The sequence below is a fragment of the Mustela erminea genome, chromosome 5 (assembly GCF_009829155.1).
Source record: "Mustela erminea isolate mMusErm1 chromosome 5, mMusErm1.Pri, whole genome shotgun sequence".
In the NCBI taxonomy this organism is placed as follows: domain Eukaryota; kingdom Metazoa; phylum Chordata; class Mammalia; order Carnivora; family Mustelidae; genus Mustela; species Mustela erminea.
In genome coordinates this window covers 86,822,457-86,847,935 of record NC_045618.1, presented here as the reverse complement: position 1 = coordinate 86,847,935, position 25,479 = coordinate 86,822,457, and the positions used below count along the sequence as shown (strand labels likewise).

Sequence of the window (25,479 nt, the reverse complement as noted above, 5' to 3'; positions counted from 1 at the left end):
TGTTTTCCATAAAGGCTACACTATTTTGAACCCCTGCCAGTAGTGTATGAGGATTCCAGTTTCTCCCCATCCTTGCCAAAACTTGTTGCCTTTTACTTTTTTAATAATAGCCATTCTGACAGAAATGAAGTGATGTCTCATTTTGGTTTTGATCTGCATTTCCCAGATAATTAGTGACGTTGAGCATTTCTTCATATGCCTGTTGGCCATTTGTCTGTCTTCTTTGGAAGAATGTCTATTCAAGTCCTTTGCCCATTGGTTTTTTTTTTTTAATTTAATTTAATTTAATTTAATTTTTGAGAGAGCAAGTGTGGGCACAGGGTGTTGGGGAAAGGTATAGAGGAGAAGGAGAGAAAGAATCTTTTTTTTTTTTTTTTAAAGATTTTATTTATTTATTTGACAGAGAGAAATCACAAGTAGACGGAGAGGCAGGCAGAGAGAGAGAGAGAGAGGGGGGAAGCAGGCTCCCCGCCGAGCAGAGAGCCCGACACGGGACTCGATCCCAGGACCCCGAGATCATGACCCGAGCCGAAGGCAGCAGCTTAACCCACTGAGCCACCCAGGCGCCCCAGGAGAGAGAGAATCTTAAGTAGGCTCCATGCCCAGTGCAGAACCAGACTCAGGGCTCGATCCCACAACCCCAAGATCATGACCTGAGCTGAAATCAAGAGTCAGACGCTTAACTAACTGAGCTACCCAGGTGCCCCTGCCCATTTTTTAATCAGGTTATTAGTTTTCTTGGTATTGAGTTATAGGAGTTCCTTATATATTTTACATATGAATTCTCTATCAGCTACATGGTTTGCAAATATTTTCTCCAATTCCATAGCTTGCCTTTTTGATCTTTTGTTTCCTTTGCTGTTCAGAAGCTTTTTAGTTTAACATAATCCTACCTGTCTGTTTTTGGTTTTGTTGCCTGTGCTTTTGGTATCAAATCATTGCTAATACCAATGTCATGAAGCTTTTCTCATATGTCTTCTCCTAGGATTTTTATGGTTTCAGGTCTCATATTTAAGTCTTTAATCCATTTTTTATTTATTTTTGAGTATGGGATAATACCTGGGTTCAATTTCATTCCTTTGCATGTGGATTTTCAGTTTTTTCAGCACCATTTGTCAAAGATGATTCTTTCCTGATTGTCTTGACAACCTTGTTGAATATTAGTCAGCCATATATGCTTGGATTTATTTCTGGGGCTCACTGTTACATCCCACTGGTCTATGCCTGTCTTTATGCCTGCCCCATACTGTTTTGATTCCTATAGCTTTGTGATACACTTTGAAATCATGAAGTGTGATGCCTCCAGCTTTATTCTTCTTTCTCAGGATTGATTTGGCTATTTGTAGTCTTTTGTGATTTCATATGAATTATAGAATTTTTTTCTATTTCTATGAAAAATGCCATTGGATTTTTATAAGGATTGCATTGATTCTGTAGATCACTTTGGGTATTATGGAAATTTTAGCAATACTAAGTATTCCAATCCGTGAACGTGGGATGTCTGCATTTGTGTCTTCTTTAATTTTTTTCACTGATGTTTTATAGTTTTCAGTATATAAGACCTTCACCTCCTTAGTTAGTTGAATTTATTTCTAATTTATTTATTTCTATTTTGTTCATTTTAGTGCATTTTAAATGGGATTATTTTCCTAATTTCTTTAATAGATAGTTGGTTGTTAATGTACAGAAACATGGGAGATTTCTGTATGTTGATTTTGTATCCTGCAACTTTACTAAATTTGTTTATTAGTTCTAAATATTTTTTATGGGATCTTTAGATTTTTCTATACATAAGTCCTTGCTGTCTGTAACAGGGACAATTTTACTTCTGATTTCAATGTCTTTTATTTTCTTATCTAATTGCCCTGTCTAGGACTTTAGTCCTATGGTGAAGAGAAGTGATGAGAGCAGGCATCTTTGCCTTGGTAACTAATCATAGAGGAAAAGCTTTCAGTTTTTCACTGGTATGATAACTGGGCTGTTCATACATGGATTTTATTATGTTGGGGACGTTCCTCTGTTCCTACTTCGTTGAGGGTATTGACCGTGCAGCATATTAAATTTTGTCAAATGCATTTTCTGCACCTACTGAGAAGATCTTGTGATTTTTTTTTAAATCTTTCATTCTGTTAATGTGGTTTATCACACTAGCTGATTCTTTTTATGATAAAAAATCTTTGCATCCCAGAAATAAATCCCACTTCATCATGGTGTGTGATCCTTTTAATGTGCTGTTGATTTCAATTTGCTACTATTTTATTGAGGGTTTTTACATCTGTATTTATCAGGAATCTTGGCCTATAGTGTTTTGTATTTTGCTTTTCATTTTTGTTTTTGTTTTTCCCCCCTTGTGGTGTCTTTGGCTTTTGTATCAGGATTATGCTAGCCTCATAAAATGAGTTGGAAGTGTTCTTTCCTCTGTAATTTTTTGGAAGAGTTTGAGAAGCATTGATATCAATTCTTCTTTATATATTTGGTAGCAACAATGTGAAACCATCTGGCCCTAGGCTCTCCTTTTTTCTGAAGTTCTTGATTGCTGATTAAATCTCCATACTACTTATAGGTCTATTCAGATTTTCTGTTTCTTCATGATTTAGGCTTGGTAAGTTGTATGTTCTCTAGGAATTTATCCACTTTTTCTAGGTTGTCCAGTTTATTGACATATAATTATTCTTAGTCATCTCATCTTTTCTAATTCTGTGATGTCAGTTATAATGTCTCTTCTTTCACTTCTACTGTATTTAAGTCCTCTTTTTCATTTTAATTAGTCTTGCTAAGTGTCATTTTTACCTTTTCAAAAAAAATGAACTCAATATCATTTTTTAAATTTTTTTTCTAGTCTCTGTTTATCCCTGCTTTAATATTTATTATCTCCTCCCTTCTGCTAATTTTTGGACCGAGTTTTTCTTTTTTTTTCTAGCTCCTTGAGCTGTAAAATTAGATTATTTAAGATTTTTTTTTAAATGTAGGTATTTATCACTATGAAATTACCTCTGAATACTTCTTTTATTGCATTCCATAGGTTTTGTATTTTCATTTTATCTATATTATCTTTTCATTTATATTTATCTGAGGTATTTTCTAGTCTCCTTTTTAACCAATTGGTTGTTAATTTCTTTTCTTTTAGTTTTTTTTAAGATTTTATCAATTTGAGAGAGAGAGTGAGAGAAAGAGTACACAAGCAGGGGGAAGGGGCAGAGGGAGAAGAAGAACCAGACTCACTGTTGAGCAGGGAGCCCAAAAACGTGGGGCTCAATCCCAGGACCCTGAGATCAGACCTGAGCTGATGGCGGGTGCTTAATCAACTGAGCCACCCAGGTGCTCCTCAGCTGGTTGTTTTAGTACATGGTTTACTCAGGAAGAAGCAGGCAACTGCCACTTTTGTCTTCTCCTTCTGTGCTGAGGGCAATGATACCTCAGTTCTCCCTCAGGTAGCTAGATTATACTGGACCTGTCAGAGCTCCACGACTGGCAAGAAAGATGCCAGTTTTTTGCCCCCCTCCAAAGAAGTTGGGGTGTTGGACACATACATCAAGAAGTGATTACATTTTTAAGAGGCAGAGAAGCTAGATACTATCTCACAGGACTTTATTTTTTTATTTTTTTTAAGATTTTATTTATTTATTTGACAGAGAAAGATGACAAGCAGGCAGAGAGAGGAGGAAGCAGGCTCCCTGCTGAGCAGAGAGCCCAATGTGGGGCTCAATCCCAGGAGACCTGAGATCATGACCTGAGCCGAAGGCGGCGGCTTAACCCACTGAGCCACTCAGGCACAGGACTATCAGGCACAGGACTCTCACAGGACTATAATAGTGAAAGCCAGGAATAACTTCCTTCTCCCCTACTGCATATTTCACACTCACACTTCATTACTTATCACACTGTACTGTGATACTTAATCACACACCCGCCCCCAACCCTTCTCTGGATCATTTATCTTCACACTCAACTCTAGCACCCGTGTAGGACTAAGCATATATAGACATCCAACAAATATTTGTTGAATGAATAAACAAAAAAAAGAATGATGGATAGAAACAATATGATATAATAGTTAAGGGCATATGATTGCAAATCAGAAGAACCTGAGTTCAAGTCCAGGCTCTACCTCTTACAAGCAGTGTGATCCTGGACAACCAACTTAGCTTCCTCAGTCGTGTGTCCTTATCTGTAAAATGGTGTTACATACCTAATCCATGGGGTTCTTACATAATATATATGTTTTGTATATATTTTTTGCATATAAGATGGCATCTAGTAGTAAGTAACTATTATTAATAGTGTCATTAGTTCTCATAATGAAAGTTATGAGAAATAATATATTATAAAACATATATATTATATGTTTCTATTTATTTTTACTATTAATTTCATGGTGACGTGTTTTTTATCATTAGTGACAGGAATGCAAGAGTGATTCACTGATAGCCAGTACAGAATAACTAGGTGACAGGTATCACTGGTACCCCAAAACCTCACAAGTGTGCATTCTTGCTTTGGACTGAGCAGGTTGGAACACAGGTAACAGCATCACTTTTAGTTCCGCAGCTTTAAAGAAACAAAGCTCTGTTTCCACCAAAGAAAGCTTTATTTTTTTTTAAGATTTTATTTATTTATTTGACAGACAGAGATCATAAGTAGGCAGAGAGGGAGGCAGAGAGAGGGGGAAGCAGGCTCCCCACTGAGCGGAGACCCCCCCGCCCCATGAGGGCTCAATCCCAGGACCCTGAGATCATGATCTGTGAGCCGAAGGCAGAGACTCAACCTACTGAGCCACCCAGGCGCCCCAAAGAAAGCTTTAAAATCCCTCCCAGCATGTCCAGAACAACCCAGTGCATCACTTACCCAACCCAAAGATACAAAGAGATGAACCATCTCAGACTTTCTTAGACTTTCATATCCATCAGACTAAATTTGGAGGACAGTTTAAACAGATTGCTGGGCTCCATCCCCATATAGGCCTGGGCTAGAATGCCAATTTGTATTTCTAATAAGTTGCCACATGCTACTGATGATGGTGGTTCAAACACCACACTTTGAGAACCACTGAGTTCATAGAAATGGTTGAAGTATGAGCAACGTGTGCAGAAATCTTTCCTCAAAGTTGAATCGCCTGATAACCCCTGTGAAAATGAGGACTTTCTTTTTTCAGCCCTAGCGTTTTCAACCCTGAACTCCCCTCTTCCTTATGAATTTACTGGTAGGGGAAATAGTTTCATGAAGTTATTTTTAAGCTTCTTTGAGCGTGATAAAATCTATAGACACTCTCTGCAGAAGGGTCCGTATACACATATACAGAAGCATTGCTCACGATTTCAGGAGGTGCTGGGACCCTTCTCCCACCAGCCCACCCACTAGCCCTAAGGAGTATCAGTATAAAAACTATGACCTGAAGTAAAGTCGTAGGCTCACGTGGATGTAACAAAAATTCCCTTCTCATACTTAACCTTTCAGTTAATTCATTTTTAAAGCAGGAATAATAATAATGTTCTTCCATCAGTTTGTGAAGATTAGCTGATGTAATACATGAAAAGGCATAATTTGAAAACCAGAAACACTAAGTATTGCCTTTTTTGTCTCTCCATACTCTTGCTACAATAAACTCTCATTCTTGAAGCAAGTGGGTGCCTCTCCCTACTAAGGAAAGATCGGGAAGTATAAGAAAGAAGAGCCCAAAGTGTACCATTTCAAGACCTTACTTACTCTACTCCCATCACAGTCTTCTGCTAAAATCTGGTCACAGGCTGCCAAAGCATGGTTCTGTCTGTGAGTCACTGAGCAGTGCGGCCTAGGCCTGACTCTATGACCCGAGAGTCTCAATTTACTTGCCCTGAAATACTCCACTTTGGAAATGTCCAATGCCTTGTTAAGTCCCCATGTTAATACCTCCTGGCAGACAGATACAAATGTAAAGTTGTTAACAGAGGTTTTTTCGAGGCTAGAAGATGTTGAGTCTTGAGAAGTAGTGATTAAGGGTTAAGCCTGATTCTCATTATTTCTACAAAAGTAAATAAATACACTGATAGACCAAGCAGGAGACATTTATTTAGCACCTACTGTGTACACTGTGTAACAGATGACACTGAGAGGAGTAACACATAATATGTGTTCCGATGCTATGCCAAGTCACAATCCAGCAGGGAAAATAAATACATGCAAAAATAAACCAAACATACAGTAAGCCTTGGCCAGGGCAAAGACTGGTTCATACAGAGATTCAAGAGTACAGGAGGAGGGAGAAATCAGTTTTTACAGGGATGCATTAAAGTGTCCTGGACGCAGTGGGATTTAAGCTTGTCCCTAAAGGAGGAGTAGGACTGTGTTAGGTGACTATAATGGAGAAGGACTTTATAGGCTATGGAAGTAGTTTGAAGAAAAGAGGTAGAAAAGTACTTGGTTAGTTTGCATAATTATGATTTAACCAGTGTGACTCTAGAATGGGGGTGGGGTGGAGGTATCAAACTGGAGGCCAGAGATGTAAGTTGGAAACATGTTGTGGGAAAGAAACCAAAGGCCAAGTGAGGAGCTTTGGCTTTACCCACCATGCAGTGCAGGATTGAGGGTCTTTGAAACCACAGGCAGATCTGTTTTCCAAGAAGAGAGCTGGTGCACTGTGAACAGACGAGAGAGAGCAAAAAGCAAACACGCCCTGGTAAGGTGAGGGGAGCCTGAGCTAAAGCTAGAGCAGGGGGAGTAGCCAGGGGGGCACACAGGGGAGAAGTGTGTGAGAGGCTGCATTTTGAGAATGGTTGATGACACGTAGTGAGGGGGACAAAAAAAAAGGGCAGAGGCAAGCTGAGAGGGCTCTCCTTAGCACGCCCAACCCCAAGCGGGTTTGCTGCATAGAGTAGACCATGGGCTCTGAGGAAGAAACTGGCTGAGACGCTGGGGACCAGGTGGTGAGGAATACCTCCTTGCTGTTCCAAGAAGAATTTTGTCCTTCCTAGAATGCCCAGAAGGGTAGCAAGTGACCATCTGGTTGGCCCGCACGGAATACCAAAATCACTAATGCCTGGACATGGGTCCCCAGCCTGGCAGCTTCGGAAGTCCTGGAGATCTTTTAAAATAACTTTCAGGCCCTTTCCCATGTGACTTTGATCTGGAAACCTGAGGTGGGGGCCCAGGCATGCATATTTTGTAAAGCTCTCAGGTGACTGTGATGCACATCTGGTTTGGGGAACTGCTGTGGTACCTATTAGTTAAGAGAAGTGTCTAGAGACCCTGGTTCGGTCCATACTTGTGCAGATGGAGACTGTGATGAGCTGAAGACCGTAGGCTTCATTCTCCAGTGGTGTCTCAAGCACAGTGAGCTCCATTGAATGTCTTGGGAGGGAAACCCGCTCTCCAGCTCTGGGCTCCAGTGAACACATCGGGAGATAGGACAAGCTGCATGCTTGATGGGGTCCTTTGTCTCAAAAGGACAAGGTGCATACAAGTCATCCTTTTCACCCTTGTCTTCAACTGAAAAAGAAGCATTTGGCTATGTCACAGGGACACCATCAGAGAATCTTATTACGGGATGCTTTGAGACTTTGGAAGACAGGCTACATAATAATGCTATCCATTTTCTGCCAGGCTTATACAACATTCGTAGTACTTTCACTGCTTTTAATGTTTTTTGTTTCTCAGAAAAACAATGCAGGACAAAGGTAAGGCGGGTGTTAAACTTCTGGACATGGACTTGTGTGATTTGGTGCCTTGTGCGAGGTCACACAAACCAGAGCCAGTCCTGAACCTGCCATCCTCCTGTGCTCCAGCTCTGCTTCTGGGCCCTAACGGAGAAGGGTAACATAAAGGCATTTTTCTCTCCTTGTAAAAGAGAAAAAAATGGGGGGAGGGGGAATTATTTAAACACACCTCACTCATACTGCAATCACTGCATTGTTTTTCCTGTTGAAACACCCTGTTGGTTTTTAAATCCCTTTAAACCTACCCGGCACCTGTATGGCCCAGATCCAAGATTATTACCGAACCTTTCACTTTTTATATTTAGCCACATAGGGGTTTCTGTGATGGTATCTGGCTCTTGGTTCAATTGAAAATTTCAGAGCTTCCAGAAGTTTTCTTCTTCCATAGAAGCTAGAAGCATGCAAAATGCTCAGACATGATTTCATAATTTTTTTATTTTTATTTTAATCAAGTATGTCTCTCCACTTCCCTTCTCCTGCTGGGCAAAATGGTATCTTGGCACCACCCTGTATTGTTCCTGTGTGAAGATGGTCCTGAAATATTGACCGAAAGAAAGAAAGGGCCGAGGAGGGATGGGGGAGGGGTGGGTGGTCTCCATCAGCAACTTATGGTTTGTGGGATGACCTCTCTTCAGGGCAAGAACCAAGGCTGAAAACGTAATGAGAACTTCCCTGAATATTCATTATAACAAAGCATAATGTGGGCTCACTGGGCACAAAAATAGGCGAAAGGAAAGTGACTCCCACATAAGACCTAATTAAATACTTTGATGTCAGAAAGCAGAGCAGGGAGGGGTGGAAAAAATCAAATCAGACCAAAGTGAAGGATAGAAATTCAAAGGAAAAGAAGAAAGATTTCGCTTTCTCTCTCCCCCTTCCATTTCCCCTACCTCACCCCCCCCCCAACCCATGGCCTCTGTCTCTATGCCTCTGTCTCTCTCTCTCTCTTCTTCCTTTGCCATGAAGGAAGAATAAGATTCGGGAACAATAGGTTGTAAATTCTTCAGCCAATTAGTCCCGTAACTTACTACTGTTTATAATGCACAGAATGTCACAGGCTGTTTTGCAAACTCCCCGAGTTGGTTTGTTAATAACAGGAAGCTAGCACTTCTCAGTACAGTGGATCAGCTACACGTGAAAATAAATGCAAAAAACCTGGAGGGGAATAGCAGCAGACCAAGAGTAGCCTTGATTTAATTTAACATTTGGGGGTCCGCACACAAATGAGCATTTTAGTAGGCTTCATGGTGGAAGTTGCTGTCATTTGTAAAATATTCTGGCCAATTAGCTAATAGTGTGCTTGGATTTCTCCTGTTTTGATACAGTAATACTAAGTACATTGTGAAGCCCAATTATACAAATCATCCCCATATGCTATACCAGTCTTTCTTTATGAACTGTGTTTATAAATCCTGTGTGAGGAAATGTGTACTTCAGCAATTTAGACCATGTGTAAAAACATAGCCAATGGGATTGTCAAGAAAACAAGTTCCAGCCTAGGAAATCCTAATGTGTTCCGCTGGAATAACAGGAGGGTGCCGGGGAGTGCACTGCTCTGCTTAAATACATATTGCTTTATAGTGTTTAGCCAATTTAGGGGCTTCCGCTTCCCTCTCTGTTACTTTATTCTTCTTTTCTTTTAGGATCCAACCTTGGAGTTTTTGAGAAAATTTGGGATTGGTCTTCTCTCAGGCACAATAGCCTCAGTCATTAACATCCCTTTTGATGTTGCCAAAAGTAGGATTCAAGGGCCTCAGCCAGTTCCTGGAGAGATCAAGTACAGAACCTGTTTTCAAACAATGGCAACAGTCTACCGGGAAGAAGGGTAACATTCTTATTTTAATAAATGTGCAGGACTCGAGTACAGTTAAAAGCCTAGCCTATTAACATTTTGCTGAGAGCCATTAAGATCTCCTAAATCGTGTGTGTGTGTGTGTGTGTGTGTGTGAGAGAGAGAGAGAGAGAGAGAGAGAAAAGCTATCAAGAATGACAAACTTCGAGAGATAATTCAATGATGAAAGTTTGGCAGCATGTTCCTACACCATCCAGAACCTCCAGCCACCATCATACAACCTACTGCGTGTTTGTCCTGGAGCGCCCGGATGAACCTTTTCCTGGGCAGTTTGCATAATATGCTGTAATACACCCTGTTCACGCGTGGGCAGGAGAAGGATTGTCATCTAACTGTAAACCCACTCAAAATGTTGCCTTATTAGAGTCTCCTGGGAGAATTAAACATGAGAGTTCTGTGGAGTCATTTTCTTTATCCGAAGTACATGCTTCTTTCTGCTCGTCTTTAAGTGTTATGTCCATCTCTTCAGCCCTCTTCACTCAGATCTTATTCTCAAGTAAACGAAGAATCTTCTGTTATTTTGATCTACACTATGTCATATTTCCTTTTGTGAAGACCGAGTCTGTGGTCTTTTAAATTCAATTACAAAAGTCATTTTGCCTATACACACAGCTGTCATGAAAGTAGGACCTATGTTCAAAGCAAAAGCCATCTCACTGAGGAAAGTCATATTTCTGGTTGGACATGATCAGCATAGCTTCGGCAATATTCATTAACCCTTTCCTTTTGTCCAGTCTGCTGCAGAAAATATATAGCCACATATTGCCTGGTTTGAGATAGATGTGATTTCAAATAAATTTTCTTAGAGACCCTGGGTCAACATCTCAATGAAGCTGGTCCATTCTACTTTCAAAATTCAGAATTCAGAATTCAGAATTAATTTAAGAATTAAGAATTCGGAATTCAGAATTAATTTAAGAATTAAGAATTCGGAATTCAGAATTAATGAATGTTCTCTTTCCCTTGCTATTATAGGATTTTCGCTTTGTACAAAGGCCTGCTTCCCAAGATTATGAGGCTTGGACCAGGTAAGGATGTTTTTATTACTTCTATCCTTCTTTCCTTCTTTGTTGTTCTAGTGCCTCTTTTTTTATTCGTGTAGATCAGCAACATGATGGGTTGATTGCACTGTGAAAGATGGAAACCTTGCGGATAAAAAGTTGTCAACAAGTATTCAAGACACTGAAGGCAACCATTAGAAATGTTTTCCACCTTTGTTTATGAGGTACTATTTAAGACTTTGCTGGAGGCTGATAGAAGCCAAAGCCCAGCTTAAGTCAATAGGAAGGGATCCACAGCCAGTTGGAGTTTGAGTGAGCAAGGAGGCTGTGGGGGGAGGATTTTCACTGAGGGAGGGATCAGCCGGATAAAACTCTCCTGGTGCCCTCCCCCCTCATCCCCGAAGTTCATTCTTGTTCCTGCCTCAACTTCATTTCAAAAACAAAAAGGAAGTGTAACTTACCTCCATGAAGCAGGAGCCACTTCTCACTGTCACCTGGGAGGCCTGTGGTGAGTGCTGCAACCTGGCACTCACCTTCCGGGCCTCTGTGGCCATGATGGTGGAGGCTCCTGGCTTGGGACCTTACCTCCAGATGCCAGCCCACAAAAAAAACTGGCTGCTGTTCGCACAGGGAGAGTCAGCTGCCTCTGTGTCAATAGATAAGAACATAACTACGGCAGACCCAACCGCCTGGGCAAACAGTCTTGGATTATAAGCAACCCCATGTCTAAGCACAGAAGTAGGCACCAGCCCTCGCCTGTCTTTTTACCAGGCCACACTCACCTATGTAGGTGTCCTGGTATCCTCTCCCAGAAGCTTCCCCTGCTCCTCTCCCCTCCCCATTCCTCCCTTTTAATACCCCCAGTCCTCCTGCCCTACCACACTTACACACAGGCACATTTACCATCATTGAACCTCAGCCCAGTGAGCCAGCATTTCTACCAACCTGAGGCAGAGGATAGCTCACCCTTTCATGGATTTACAGAACACTTCCACAATTCCCAGTCCATCTAGCCCCACCTTTCTAGGCATTTAAGCACAGATTTTGCTTCACATTTGAGATTGAGACTTGCCCCCTGTTAGTCATGGGCCCATGTGTAAAAACAAAGCCAATGACAAAGAATATTGGTGATTTGGGGCAACTCACTCTGTGAGCATGTGGTGTTTTCCCTTCACCACACAGTAAAAACCCTGCTGGTAGACCTAGTATTAGAGGAAATCATAGGAATGACCCTAACCCAGCTTTGTCAGGAGGGGATGGGCCTGAAAAGAGTGGTGATCAGGAGAGTTTACCTAAAACAGTAATTGACTGGAACCTTAATCCAAAACTCTTAAATAATCTGACCCCAAGTTTTGTTAGAGGCTTGCAAATGTTTGGTTGGCTTTTTAAATGTTTTTGCATGAGGTGTCCTTAGATGCTGTGGTGTTAAATACAATGAAAAGGGTTGTTGTGAATGGACTGTCCAGGCTAAACAAAACTGTGAATGACTGGAAATCTCCCTCAGGGACCTGGCCTCCACTCAGATGGAAGTCCCCCAAACACGCAAGTCCCAGCAGCTTTAAAGGAAAGAAAGGTAGAGAGGAAAGTATGGCATTTGACTTAAGGATAAGATTGGTTTTTTTCAGAGAGAGTAAAAAAGTGAAAGAAAGGGTATATCTGGGATTTTCATCCTTCGTTGTAGGAAGCATCCCATCTTCTTTTTGTAACAGCCTAAGCCGCTCCATGTGGTTCACAACGAGTTACCTCCCATGAAAGGAGGCTCTTGAAGTCTGTGGTTTAAACTCCAAGTATCACCAGGCAGAAAACTAACCCACTTCTGCATGTTCTTGTCCTACGCTGAGAACAGTTAATAAGAGTAAATACAGCAATTACATAGGTATTAACAACCCTCTCTTAGTGGGTCTTTTCTTGTTTGCCAGAGTGCCAAGAGAGCTTCAGAAGCTGAGAGGGCTCTCACAGAGTATCTTCATGGGTTAAAAATGAAAATTACAGGCAGATAATTATCTTTGGTATAAGGTTACACAAACATGTGTGGCCTGTATATTAAAACACACATACACACACACACACAGAGCAGTGTGTACACAAGAACGAAGATCAAAATCGAGTTATATTTCTTTTCCTCAGAAGTCAATCTTCTATTCATGCAGCCCAATCTTCTTAAGGTAGAGCTCAGGATATATGTTCACATCTTGATTTTGTAGTATTTTTCACACAGACATGAGAGGATAGGTAGATTTAAGAGCATGGGATTTGTGTCATTTATTGCATCAGGTAGAACACAAAATCATCCACATGCAAAGGCCTTTCCTGATTTGTAGGTAACATCAGTGTTTGTTTTTCTGTATCATAGTCCTGTTGACCTTTCAAGACAAATAGTGGTCTGTGACACTCAAACCCCACCACCAAATTTTCAAGTCTCTGAGGCAGAGAAAATAAAAGCAAAAGGAGGTTAAAAGCTAGCTATATTTTGTAATATGTACATTTTCAAATATTCAGAAGCTATTTTTCACACTGCAATACAATTTGAAGGCCATAAGAGAAAACTAGAATCATCTATCAAGCACCCTCTTAGAGCTTTCCTTCTAGAATGCAATTAAGACTGCTAATTATGGACTGAAAAAGATAAATCCTTTGCCTACATATGAAAAATATTAATGGTTTCTGTTTGCAGGAATACTACATGCCCTTACATGACTAAATGTATCTATATTTATTTACTTAAAAAAAATTAAAAGTGCCTGAAAAAGAATCTGATCAGAAATGATGAAAGTTACAGAAACTCATAGAGAAAAAATGTGTTTGGGTATTTGGAGACTCAAGATGGTCTTGATTTTGCTCTGAGAATTTTCCATAATAGCCTTCTATTGATGTATTAGAACCCAAGGACTGAAGTCTACACAGCCTCTGCCTGATAGGCTGCATGGGACTTCACAGATTCAGAAACCCACTGGGGGCAAGTGATACTACTTTGCCAGATTTGAAATAAAAACCAGCTCTTTTCTTTTCTAGGTGGTGCAGTGATGCTGCTGGTTTATGAATACACCTATTTATGGCTTCAGGAGAACTGGTGATTGCCTAGCAAGTGTTGAGATCATGGATATTTGCCCTGCAGCACTGTGAGGAGAGACTATCAGCTCAGTTGATATGATTATAAATTATAATTATACAAATACGTACAGTCATTAAGGGGAAACAATTTAATCAAGAACAAAACCTATTTTGATACTTCAGAAATTATCTCTAGACAATTTGAGACTGGTTTTGGCCATATCCATAAATCTGTGAGAAGAAAAATAGTATGAAGTAATGAGGTATGTAAATTGAATATAGAAAATAGCATAGAAATTAGATATATTTCATAAAAGCTATATAAATCTCATGCTCTGTATTCCTCTTACACTGATTCACAGTGAAAATCCATTGTATTGATAATTTTTTCCCATGAGGTCAAGAAATGCTTAAAGTAATAAAAAAATTAAGCCAAAATTTGAACAGTTTTTATAAGGAATTAAATTCTCCCATAAATAATATTTAAAAGGCACAGGAAAATGTTTTTAAAGTACACTAAAATGGCATTTTTAAAAGGTTGAATTTTATGTTAAAATTTAAAGCTGGTGGTGGTCTTTAGAGTAATAATACACATCACAACTATATTTTCCCAAAACTACTTTATATTTTGCACTGTTGTTTAAAGCAGGTCATATTTTAAAATCCAGATACATGAAGGTTTTTGTGGCAAATAGAACACGTGAAAATTTCCTTCACATAATTCCCTTTGAAAATAGTTTTTCTTGCTGAAATAGTTTCATGTTAAAACACAGTTGGAGGGGCGCCTGGGTGGCTCAGTGGGTTAAGCCGCTGCCTTCGGCTCAGGTCATGATCTCGGGGTCCCGGGATCGAGTCCCGCATTGGGCTCTCTGCTCAGCAGGGAGCCTGCTTCCTCCTCTCTCTCTCTCTGCCTCTCTGCCTACTTGTGATCTCTGTCTGTCAAATAAATAAATAAAATCTTTAAAAAAAAACCCAGTTGGAACTACTCCTTGGACCCATTTTTGCTGTCTGTATTTGCATCCAGGTATTTTTGTTCAGACCTCTTACCTTTGCCATTCTTAAAAAGAAGAACTACATTTCCAAGTTATCCATTTTAAGTGACAGCTTCAGGTGTGAAGTCAACGGTGTAAAAATGTGTACTATGAAGGGGAAAATGTTTCAAAATAGAAGTACATTCTTAGCATTTCCAAAGATTCCTGTACTAACATGCACTCTAAGAAACAGCTCCTTGGCACTGATATAACCAGATTCGATTTTATATTTGCATCCTGAAATGATGCTACTTCAGTAGCTACAGTCAACCAAAATATCTGCCCATTCTAGATGACACCTGTTCTTAACTACTACTGAGGCAGATTTCTACCGTGAGGCTCTGTCACTAAAGCATTTTGAAAATAAAAAAATAAAAGATAACATGATAATTATTACTTTTTATTAATTTAGAGCATTTGAAGTATAAAAATAAAGGCTTTTTGACATACTGTATATACATACACAGCCTTCGGTTGTACATCCTTTCCAACGTGGTTTTTTAATTTATATTTCAGCCCATTATTCCAGAAGAGGGTCATTAAAAGTAGGGGGGAAAAAAGAAACAAGAGAAATAAGAATGTGTCTGTTGTACAACTGTGTTCTATCCTTGCAGGTAACGCTCTTGCGTCTTGTGAGGGAGAGAAATGCCTGCAGAGAGGCCATGAAATTGAACCTTGAACCTCTCCCTGTGAATGGGATGGAAAAGGATCTCTGAAGAGTGCATTTGCCAGTTTAAAAACAACACTTTGACCCCCTAAAAAACAAAGGAAATATGTCAACATTAGCCAGTCATAATAGCATTTATAAATCAAACAATCCCAATCCCCCAACCCATCCCTTTTTTCTTCTTTGATTTTTAGAAGTAGCTTTAAATCATATTTTGCTTTGAATAGCAAATCGCATTTTAACTTTCTGTTGTCTTTCTTAAGTTACTCCATGTGAATTCACTGTTGCTAAGAAAAGACCTGGGGGAAAAAGGGGGAAAAAAAATCTTGATATCATTAACAATAGATTTTTTAAAATAAAAGAACCAGAAAAAATTATAAATAGCATTAACAAGAGAGTTCTTAATTTAGATAAAGAAAATAATATTTCATTGTGTTTCCATACAAATGATTGGTTTTTTTTTTTTTAAAGACTCCTAGTAGCCATCTAAAAAAAATATCTGATAAGGGATAATTCTATACCTTATGTCAGTTTTTCTGGACGGCAGGAGAGTCCCTGTATGGTATGGTTTTAAAGTCTCCACCAAGATATTGGACTGGTATCTTCGTTCCATTCGGTTTATAGTCTATTTTCTCACCAGACTGGGAACTCCAGATGTCAACAGGAGTTTTAGAAGATCAAAGGAAGACTATGGCCCTGAGAGTTCATCTGCTCCTTCTGCTTATTCTTCTCCTGAAGTTATAATCCTCTGTTTGTAGCACTGAATTTTGCTTTAGAAATAAATGCAGTTTAAAGCTCTCTCTATAAGATAGCTGTTGCTTGAAGCAAGCAATTCCTCAAATATAACTTCTGTGTCAGAAATCTGCTTACTGTTTATATGCTAGGGATCTGAAACCTCGCATCTGAGTTTTACGTGAAGCCATGAAACCGATGTGGCGGAACTGGACTGCCGTGTGGACTGTGCACAGCACAGACAGGAAGCAATCAGGATCACCTCACGAATGCCTCTTTAACATCCACATCTAGTGATGTGCCCTTTTAGTTATTGCACAGAATTAATACCAACAGAAGAAAACCCCACAATATATTAATTTTCCAATAGATGAATTGTACCAATGTTTTAAAAATGTAGTTTCAAGCCTACATATTGCCAAGCTGGAAGAACTTTCTAAACAGAAGAGAAAAACTGTAGAATTTTGCCCAAGAAAAGCAGTTGTTTTAAACTACAACACATAGCACACGCTCACACACACGTATACCCCACAGCTCTGAGATTAACATTGAAGTGAAAACCCAACTGTTCTAGAAAGATGGAAAAACTATGTCCTGTAACTCCAGAAATGAATAAAAGGAATTTAAAACAATTAAATAGCATTTGTATTTCTAATACCACCACCAGTCTACCTCGACGTGAACCATGCTTCTGTACAACAATGTAAACTTCACAGCAAGCTGTTTTTACATTCATTAGAGCAGAATTTTCCATTTTCTTTAAATTACAACATAATTTTGGGCTGAGATTGCTGAACACACAGGTAAGCCAACAATAACAGTACAATTTAGTTTCACAGTGGTTTTCTTAACATAAAGTTCATTTTAAGTGTCTTTGCAAAGCATTTCACATTAAACTTAAGTTTCTAAGTGACTTCCTTAAAAGCCTTCTTGTCCAGATATTTTCCACCCTCATGTCTTTATATGCTTGGCATGTGTGTTGTTTGATTAGGATACAAAACGGGAGACTGGCTTGTTTAATCTGTTTTTGAGTCCTCTGCTGTAGAAAGAAAATGTCCTTCATAAGATGTTGAAGCCTTCACTGCACACACAAAATTTGGGGCAAGTCCAGGTCCAGGAGCCCGAGCAGCCCACCACCAAACAGAGACAAAGACGCTGCCAGAAAGTCACCTTTGCAAAAAGAAAGAAAAAAATAGATAGGGGTGGGAGGGAGGGGGAATATCCCATGGAATGAAAACACAAATGCACCATCCAGAGTCCATATTTACAAACTAATAGAAAATATAAACATTATTGTATTTGGAACCAAGTCAAAACACCAGGAGCAGCTAAATTCAGATATTGCTTGTGTTACAATTATATTTTCCAACATAATAGGTCATCTCTTAAGAATAAACAAAGCATCACTCAAGTCAATTATTGATTAGTTTCCTAATGATGAATTAAGGCTTATTTGGTCACCTTATTTGATTAGAGGGTGTAGCATAACTTCTTTTCTCTATGTATTTTCCTTTATTGATTTTGCAAAATCTCAACAATTGCACGTTTCAAAAGTTCAGGTTGATTTAGAATAAATATACACATGTGGTTTTACCAAAGACTAGTTTTTAAAAGTTCCTTAAGCCCTTTGAGGGGTGCAGGTTTCTTTGCTACGTTAAAACAGTGTGTGGGCAACACAAATGTCTCATTCAATCCTTAAGATTGCTTTTGTTTTCAAATCCTAAAGTCATGTCAGGCTTTCTGTAAGAGAGAAGTTATGGCAAGAAATATTTAAGTGTCATCAGCACAATGGATTTGAGTCCGTAAGCCAGCTTTGGGGGGCGGAGGGCAGGAGGGCTGGGATCTGAGACCAGGGAAGAGGGGGAGGGTAGGCTGAGGGAGACGGGTTGAAGCTGCGGTGCGGACAGAATTTCCCATCAGAGTGCAGAAGCCGTGACAGAGTGACTACCTTCTCTGGCTGCCTGCATTCCCTTGAACGCCAGCGATGCGGGAATGTCACAGTTGTGGGGAGACAGTGGGGTGCCGCTGGCATGTTGCCACCCGTGTCCAGCCACATAACCGGAAGGAGCGGCGCTGTAGGTCATGTAAGGCGACACTTGGGCCGGGGTAGGGTAAGGAGCCATGCTGGATGCCGACACAAAACTGCTGACAGCTGGTAGACCATTTGGTGCCTGAGAGTAGGAAAAGAGAAGAGGGGAAGGTAATCACATTGTAGCAGCTGACATGGCACCGGTTTTCAGAAAGTGGCAGAATGTAAGTTTGGAGTAGCAGTAGCAATTTTCTGACTACTGTCTGATTTTTTTTTTTTTTTTTAAAGATTCGATCTCTTTAGTCTACACGCAGTATGTTTGAGCAGCAAGACTGGTACTACCCAAACATAATGCCAAAAGACATTATTCCTTCCACAGAGGTTTTTGAGGAGGCTACAACCCGAAAATTCACAATATTTGCTTTGCTATTTGGAATTATAGGGAGGAAATAGAGGGGGAGGAAAGAATTAATGGTGATTAAATACTCTCAGAAGCTGTTCAGCTATCCGAAATGCCTTTGTCAACCTTCCCTTGTACTTTGGTTTTGTTTGGCTCTTTTGTTGAAGCATTTGTGAAGGGCCTGGTTGGTGTAGCTTTCATTTCCAGTAAAGAAGGCCACAGAGTGTAGGCTGTCACTTTAGAAACTCAAAATGAGCACGACCTTTGTTAAATAAAACATGGGCCGTATTTTAAAATGTCATGTTGAAAATGCCTGTTGGACAAAGGACATGCAAAATCAGGCAGTTGTAAGAGTTCTTAAATGGAAATTGGAGGTATTTTTTTTCCCAGAGCTGTTTTATCAAAAAGGAAACAGTCTATTGGAATATAAAAGAATTGCATATGTGTGGTTTAAAACTGGAAAATTGGTTTGCAAAGTTTTGGGGTCCTGTGATAGGAATTTTTAAAAGCCACATGGATAAATCTCTTGAAATGAATTTAAATGTAAAATCTGAGTTTGCAAACAAAATGCAGCAGCCCTGGCAAGCGATTTTGCCTAGAAACCAGTGCTCTCCTGGCATCCAATAAATTGTTGGTATTGTTACTATTAACAACAACAAAAACACCCTGATTTATAATCCTGATTCTGGCATGAACACTTGGCATCCTCCTTCAAGTAACTTATTTTTTCCCCTCAATTTCTACATTATTTAGAAATAAGGAGTAAATCTGTTTCCTGGTAGTGATGTGAATGCATTAACATATCAACATATCTCCTAGTGAGAGTGTAGTGTAAATACTAGAATTACAGGTAGTAAAACTGATTCAGTCCTTAGAGGTAAGAAAAGCAGACATATGTTAATTAGATGCTTTCTCCAATTTAATTGCAACATAGAAATTATTTTCCAATTTAATTCATTTGGTTATTATTTTCACTTCCACATCTATGAGAATGTAATGATGGGCTCTCAAAAAGGATTTTGTCGATTTAGAGTAATACACAGAGTAGAATAAACACGGGTATGACTTAACACTGCTCATGGATTTCTGACTAAAGAAGAATTCAAATAGAGGGGTTATCCTCGTGTACTTGGTCTGTAAGAACACATACCTCCTGTTCTGGTTGTCAAAGTGCCTATTCTCTGAAAAATGAGGAAGGGGAAAGGACACTAAGGCTTTTTTGAATATGTCCTATGTTCCAGGCATGAAGAAATATCCAGCATATTTTATGGAATAATGAAGATTGGTAAATTGTAGCTCATTATAAACTACTGGGTTTATAATGATAATATGTAATGGTTACAACACAATATTCAATCAAAATTAAAATGTATTTCAAGGGTCCCCTGAGATGGTCCTCTGTTTTTTTTTTTAACAAAGAAATCACTGCACATCACTTTAAAATATAAATGAAATCTTAACCTCTTTTTATACACAAGAATGTAGATCAAGGAATTTAGCCATTTACCCCAGGCCAATTGGCAAGTCAATGGTCATGTCTTAAAAGAAGTTATTACCCCTGTCTGACATGGGAACTTCTGTGACAAATCTTTTCTTGCTTTTTCCAGGACAATTAATAGACAGACACAATTTAAGATCAAACAGGGCATCTTTTGAAAAAAGATGTAAAAGATTATTTCTCCTTCTAGAACCCTATTCTCATTGTTAGATCCTCATTCTGTTTCTTAACTTCTAAAATAAAATAAAATAAAATAAAATAAAATAAAATAAAATAAAATAAAAAAACTTTCCCCCCTTTCTGAGGCTGGCTCATCAGAGAACGGCTCAAAGAGGACACACTCTAAGGCTCTCCGAAGGTGAGTAAGATAATTCTAAAACTGTGGAAGAAATCTAGCATTGCATAGAGATTATAGCTCCAATCATGTTTGTGGACGATTTTCCCAAATAATACATAAGAAATGCGTTTCAAAAGGAATCATTCCAGTCCACTTATAGAAATGTATTTGCATCTGTATTGGCCTCTTTCATTCTAGATTAATTAATATCTTATACTGTTGACACCAGTGTCACTAAGAATCATAAAATAAGAATGTTAAGGTTAAAATTATTTTTAAAATAGTGAAAATCTTTGCCCAACCCTTTACAAGGATAGAAGGTTAAACTATGTGATATTATACATGACAGAAATAATGCTCTAGTGAGCCACAAAATGTGTTGATGAATTCTAATTTTCATGACAGCTAAGTGTTTCCTTACTCATTCTTTATCCTTTGAATTTTTTACCCATCATGCACAATTACAGTTTCCTCTGAAACACCTGCTTCATCATCTTCCCCCTCCTCCCCTTACACCCTTGCCCTTGGAACCTTGATCAATAGAACCACCTATTCCTTGATGGGAATAGCCTTTTCTTTGGGGCTCTCCACCTGTTATGTTGCAATGTCTATAATCCCCTTACATGGACCCACTTCTTTTTTCCCTGAAACATCCCCCCTGAGAAATTGGGCCTGACTGGACTCTCATCTTACATAATGCTCCTGGGATTCACTGCAAGGAAGAACACTGGATATAGGCCTGTGTTACCTTCAGGTGCCTTACTTATTCTGTGACCACATTGTTTGTCGAGCATAAAATAAATACTATTAATTTGTTCCATATTTGTCCAATTGCTCATACTTAAGGCACCAAATTTGCTTTTATGTTGGTATTACTATTAGTATTAAATATTTCAAAATTCTCCAAAATCCATAACATATTTAGGGTCATTTTAGTGATGCAGTGCCCTCTGTATTGCAGAAATTGAGTAAGAAGGGAAGCACAAAGTGGTTCGATCCCATCTTGTTTGGAAAGGCAAGAGGAGGCAAAAGTGTTTGCTTAAAAGAAAAAAAAGAAAACCACAGAAATCTCTGAACAGCATAAAAATAACTCTCAGCTTTCCCTCAGGTTAAATCATGACCCAGATTTGGGGTTAAAAAGCTTTGTCTTAATTTTCCTTTTTACTTTTAAAGGTCAGATTTAGCAATTTAGAAAAAAGCAGCATAAGAAAGATGAGATGACAAACATGCTTTAAAATGTACCTGCCACCTTCACTATTCATTCATTCAGTAACTCAGTAAACCTATTGATTTTCTCACTATTAATTCTGAAACATGACATCAGTAAAAGATATAAATCTCTACTGGATAAAATAATTGTTATTTATGAAGCAATCACTGAATAAGTAAAATTTTCCACCACAAAGCAAAACAACTACAGGTAGCACTGGTGTTTGTTTATTCTTTCCAGTAGAAGAGTACATGACTTAAACTTCCCAAATCTGTTTAATGTTTTCAGTGAAGGGCATGTAATTAATCTGAAAAGCTAGTTAGGCTGAGTAGAGACTACCAAATGTACACCATAAATATAATGGGAGCAAACATGCCAAATTACTCTATTTAATTGGATTGTAAATATGATTTATAAATCAACCAACATATGGAATCCCCAGAGAAGAGTAAACAAATTTTTCAAATGAAACCCCAGCAATGGGCACGTAATGGAAATCTCATTTTTTAATTTTTTATTTTTTATAAACATATATTTTTATCCCCAGGGGTACAGGTCTGTGAATTGCCAGGTTTACACACTTCACAGCACTCTGGAAATCTCATTTTTGAAAATGACTTTACCTACAGATTTCATAAATAAGACCTCAGTCCATCAACCCCTTTTTTTTATGTGGATCTGCCATAAAAGCCATGAGAATCCTCTCCTCCAGGGAACTGTACAAGGATCCTCCCTGAAGCAAACGCTCTTCTACCTAATTTTGAGAATGAGATTAACTAATTCAAAGTAAAATATACCAAATTGCATGCCCTAAAAAAAGTAAATTTCTTGCTTTGTTGAATGTTTTGAGAAGAAGACAGATTTTTATCTCACTGGCATTAAAGGAAATAGTCTAGGGAAAAAAAAACACAATGTCCAGTTAAGGTTTGAATGAAAGCATGAGTTTTCATTTTACTTGTTTCAAAATGTTAGAAATATAGATTTGTCAGTTTTTAAAAATGTGTTTTTAAATTTGTATGTTGAGAAGCTATATGGGGAGAGAGCTGGACTACAAACAGTTTGAGGACAGGAGCTTGCCTTAGTCACTTCAGTAGCCTCAGAAAACAGGACACATCATAGGTGTTTCATAATCATGTGCATACCTAAGTTAGTGCAGCCTTTTGAAAGCAGAAGATGCAATAGTCTTGCTTTAAAAACAAAACAAAACAACAACAACAGGTAAACTAGGCACTCTTTATCACAGAACTGGCGGTACACTTTAAGTAAGCAACATGAATAAAGCTGTTGAAAAAAGTAAATAAAAGTTCTAACGTAGCCATTCACTATTTGATTTATGCTTGTTCCATCTACACACACACACACACACACACACACACACACACGGAAAATGGAAATGCATTAATATCCAAACACTTTTGACCACAAAAAAAAAATTAAATTAAAATAAAAAACAAAACAAAACTAGTATGACAACTGTCTGGCAATTACAAGTTATAGACCAGTAGTCTTCACATTCAGGGAATTGTCTACTCAACATTTTCTCTCTTGAAGAAAATGCAGATAATAGTGTCAGGTCCTGTACCCACAATCTTTCATCCACTCATCAGTTCTACCTGGTCCTCCCCTTATGATAAAATGGGTTTACTTTGGCTTTATAGGAAAGTAGATTTAGCCACAAATAGAGATGTGCTTCACCTAGAATTTAGCCTCCATATCATAAGCAAAAAAAGTTTCAGATCTGAGAATAAACAAGATTTTCTCTTTCGGGTATAATCTTTTTTGACTGTTGTTCTACCCACCTTTCTTAATTCACTATGCAATGGTCTAGTAAAACAAGTCCGATAAAGTGAAATGATGGTTGTAAATATGGTTTCAACATTCATTGAAAAAGATCTTAATTATGCTGAGTTATCACACTGCAGATCTAAAAGTCTTTAGGTAATGCAAAGCCGCTATTTAAATTTTTTTCCTAAATTTTATGTTTCCAAAATATGAAAATTAAGGTAGCCTTGAAAAAATTTCAAATTACTTTTTTTTTGTATTTTATATGACACATTTTACTACTACATAATCATTAATCTTGTTTTAAGGCATGAATAGTTAAAAGCAACCCAGGTCAAGGAATGTTTTTCATAATAGATAATATCATGAATTTCAAAGTCTCTCTATTGGTATTTGCCTATAGTTGGATTCTCTACAAACTTATAAATTATTTAAGACAAATTTAACTTTATTTCATAAGATGAAAAATCCAGTGCAACTTCATTTATATTTTCATGAATACATTATGTCTGCAAGGACAACCAGTGTTTAAAACAATGCACTAGAAAATTATATTCACGATTCTGAAATACTATATTTCAAATGCAATATACAAATGAATGATCTATAAGAATTTCAGATTAATTTCCCTCGAAATCCAACGATTTTCACAACTCATTTAACTTTTTAAACTCTAAACTTCTTAAGTTCATGTTTGTATAGACTATTCCCCATCTCTGACATCTCAATTTGTTGCTAATGTTATATTAAACTTGCTGAGTTAACATACACTACCCAAAATTAGACATACTCAAAGCTTGTTAATCTAACATTCAGATTACTTCAGAGTACCAGATATGCAATATATTTTTTATGAGAAAGTATGCCCAATTGTAGAAAATGTTTCAAGAACTATACAACTATTTATAAACTCTAGGAGCACCTGGGTGGCTCAGTGGGTTAAGCCTCTGCCTTCTGCTCGGGTCATGATCCCAGGGTCCTGGGATGGAGCCCCGCATCGGGCTCTCTGCTTGGCAGGGAGCCTGCTTCCTCCTCTCTCTCTCTGCCTGCCTCTCTGCCTACTTGTGATCTCTGTCTGTCAAATAAATAAAAACTTTAAAAAAAATTATAAACTCTTTAAGATGAAGTGTCGTTTCACTAAGTGCCATGTAAAAGGGCAGATATATTCAAACTCCCCCCACCCTTTTCTTTGCCATACAATTGCATTCAGTAGAGATTTTATGTTTTCAACAGAAGAGAACCAGCATTAGGAACCAGAGAACATGGTTGCCATTCAGAATTAGAGGAGACTAAGGATTTCTAGCCCAATATTAATTGCAAGTGAAAAAAGCCAAAACAAATAAATATTCTTCCTCTTCTATCTTCAAGGATAGATAATAAGGACTTCTGAATGGTAATAAAAAATATTGACTTTAATATAATATCAATAAGACAAATTTGAATATTCTATAGTAGTATTTTAAAAAACAAAAGGTAGGTGTGTATATAGCAGAAATGTGCCTAAGCTTCTAATTACTAGCGATCAGGCATCTTTTCTTTTTTTTTTTTTTTTTTTCAGTTTAAACTGAAAATAGAAACTCTAGCTTACAGTAATCACTAGTACCTACCATCAGTTGTCAGTTCAGTTCCTTTAGTAATCTTACAGGTGTCTTCGTGGAAAAGATTATGCTCTAATTCCTATGATCCTGAATTCTCAATTTCCTCTTCTATATACTAAAATGAAACTGGGGTCATATAATATTGCTCTATTTAATAAAAAATATAAGTGCCCTGAAATTATATTTAATGCTCGATTTAATAAAAATTATAAGTGCCCTGCATTATGTGCATAATTTGAGAATTTTTTTTGTCAAAACCTTTCAAAATTTTTTGATAATAAAAATAGAGGAGAAATGTTACTTAAGTTTACGTTTTTGTTGTAAAAGTGTACTTACGCTGATAACATTTTGAAAAATAAAATTTAAAACTAAAGCTGCCATTTGAATATTGGTAAGAGAAATGCACACATATTTACATATATATATACACACACACAAAAGACACCTTACTATTGCTTTTTTGTTTATGAGCAAGTATTAGTATAGAATTTTACCCTCAAGAAAATCAATGCCTAAATTCCAAAACTGCTCACAAAATGACACAGCCTAAATTTCTGTGCCTACATAGCACACCCTCATCATTAAGCACTGTATTGATAATTA

At 38.1% G+C, this 25,479-nt stretch overlaps 2 protein-coding genes across 8 annotated transcripts in view; one reads left to right on the top strand and one right to left on the bottom strand.

Annotated features, from left to right (window-relative positions):
* SLC25A21 (solute carrier family 25 member 21) overlaps positions 1-16,654 on the top strand; it is a 493,157-nt gene extending 476,503 nt beyond the window's left edge. For 3 of the 4 annotated variants that reach the window (XM_032344081.1, XM_032344080.1, XM_032344082.1), the window contains 3 exons: positions 9,332-9,513; positions 10,516-10,568; positions 13,554-14,393. In XM_032344081.1, the coding sequence (XP_032199972.1) occupies positions 9,332-9,513; positions 10,516-10,568; positions 13,554-13,615 (297 nt within the window). In that variant the 3' untranslated portion in view covers positions 13,616-14,393. Of the gene's footprint in view, positions 1-9,331; positions 9,514-10,515; positions 10,569-13,553; positions 14,394-15,237 lie in introns of those variants that run through there. The other variant, XM_032344079.1, reaches the window with a different exon arrangement.
* PAX9 (paired box 9) overlaps positions 16,645-25,479 on the bottom strand; it is a 31,566-nt gene continuing 22,731 nt past the window's right edge. For 2 of the 4 annotated variants that reach the window (XM_032344075.1, XM_032344076.1), the window contains exons 5-6: positions 17,971-18,193; positions 16,645-17,192 (exon numbers count right to left, since the gene is read on the bottom strand). In XM_032344075.1, the coding sequence (XP_032199966.1) occupies positions 17,101-17,192; positions 17,971-18,193 (315 nt within the window). In that variant the 3' untranslated portion in view covers positions 16,645-17,100. Of the gene's footprint in view, positions 18,194-25,479 lie in introns of all 4 variants that reach the window. The other 2 variants (XM_032344078.1, XM_032344077.1) reach the window with 2 other exon arrangements.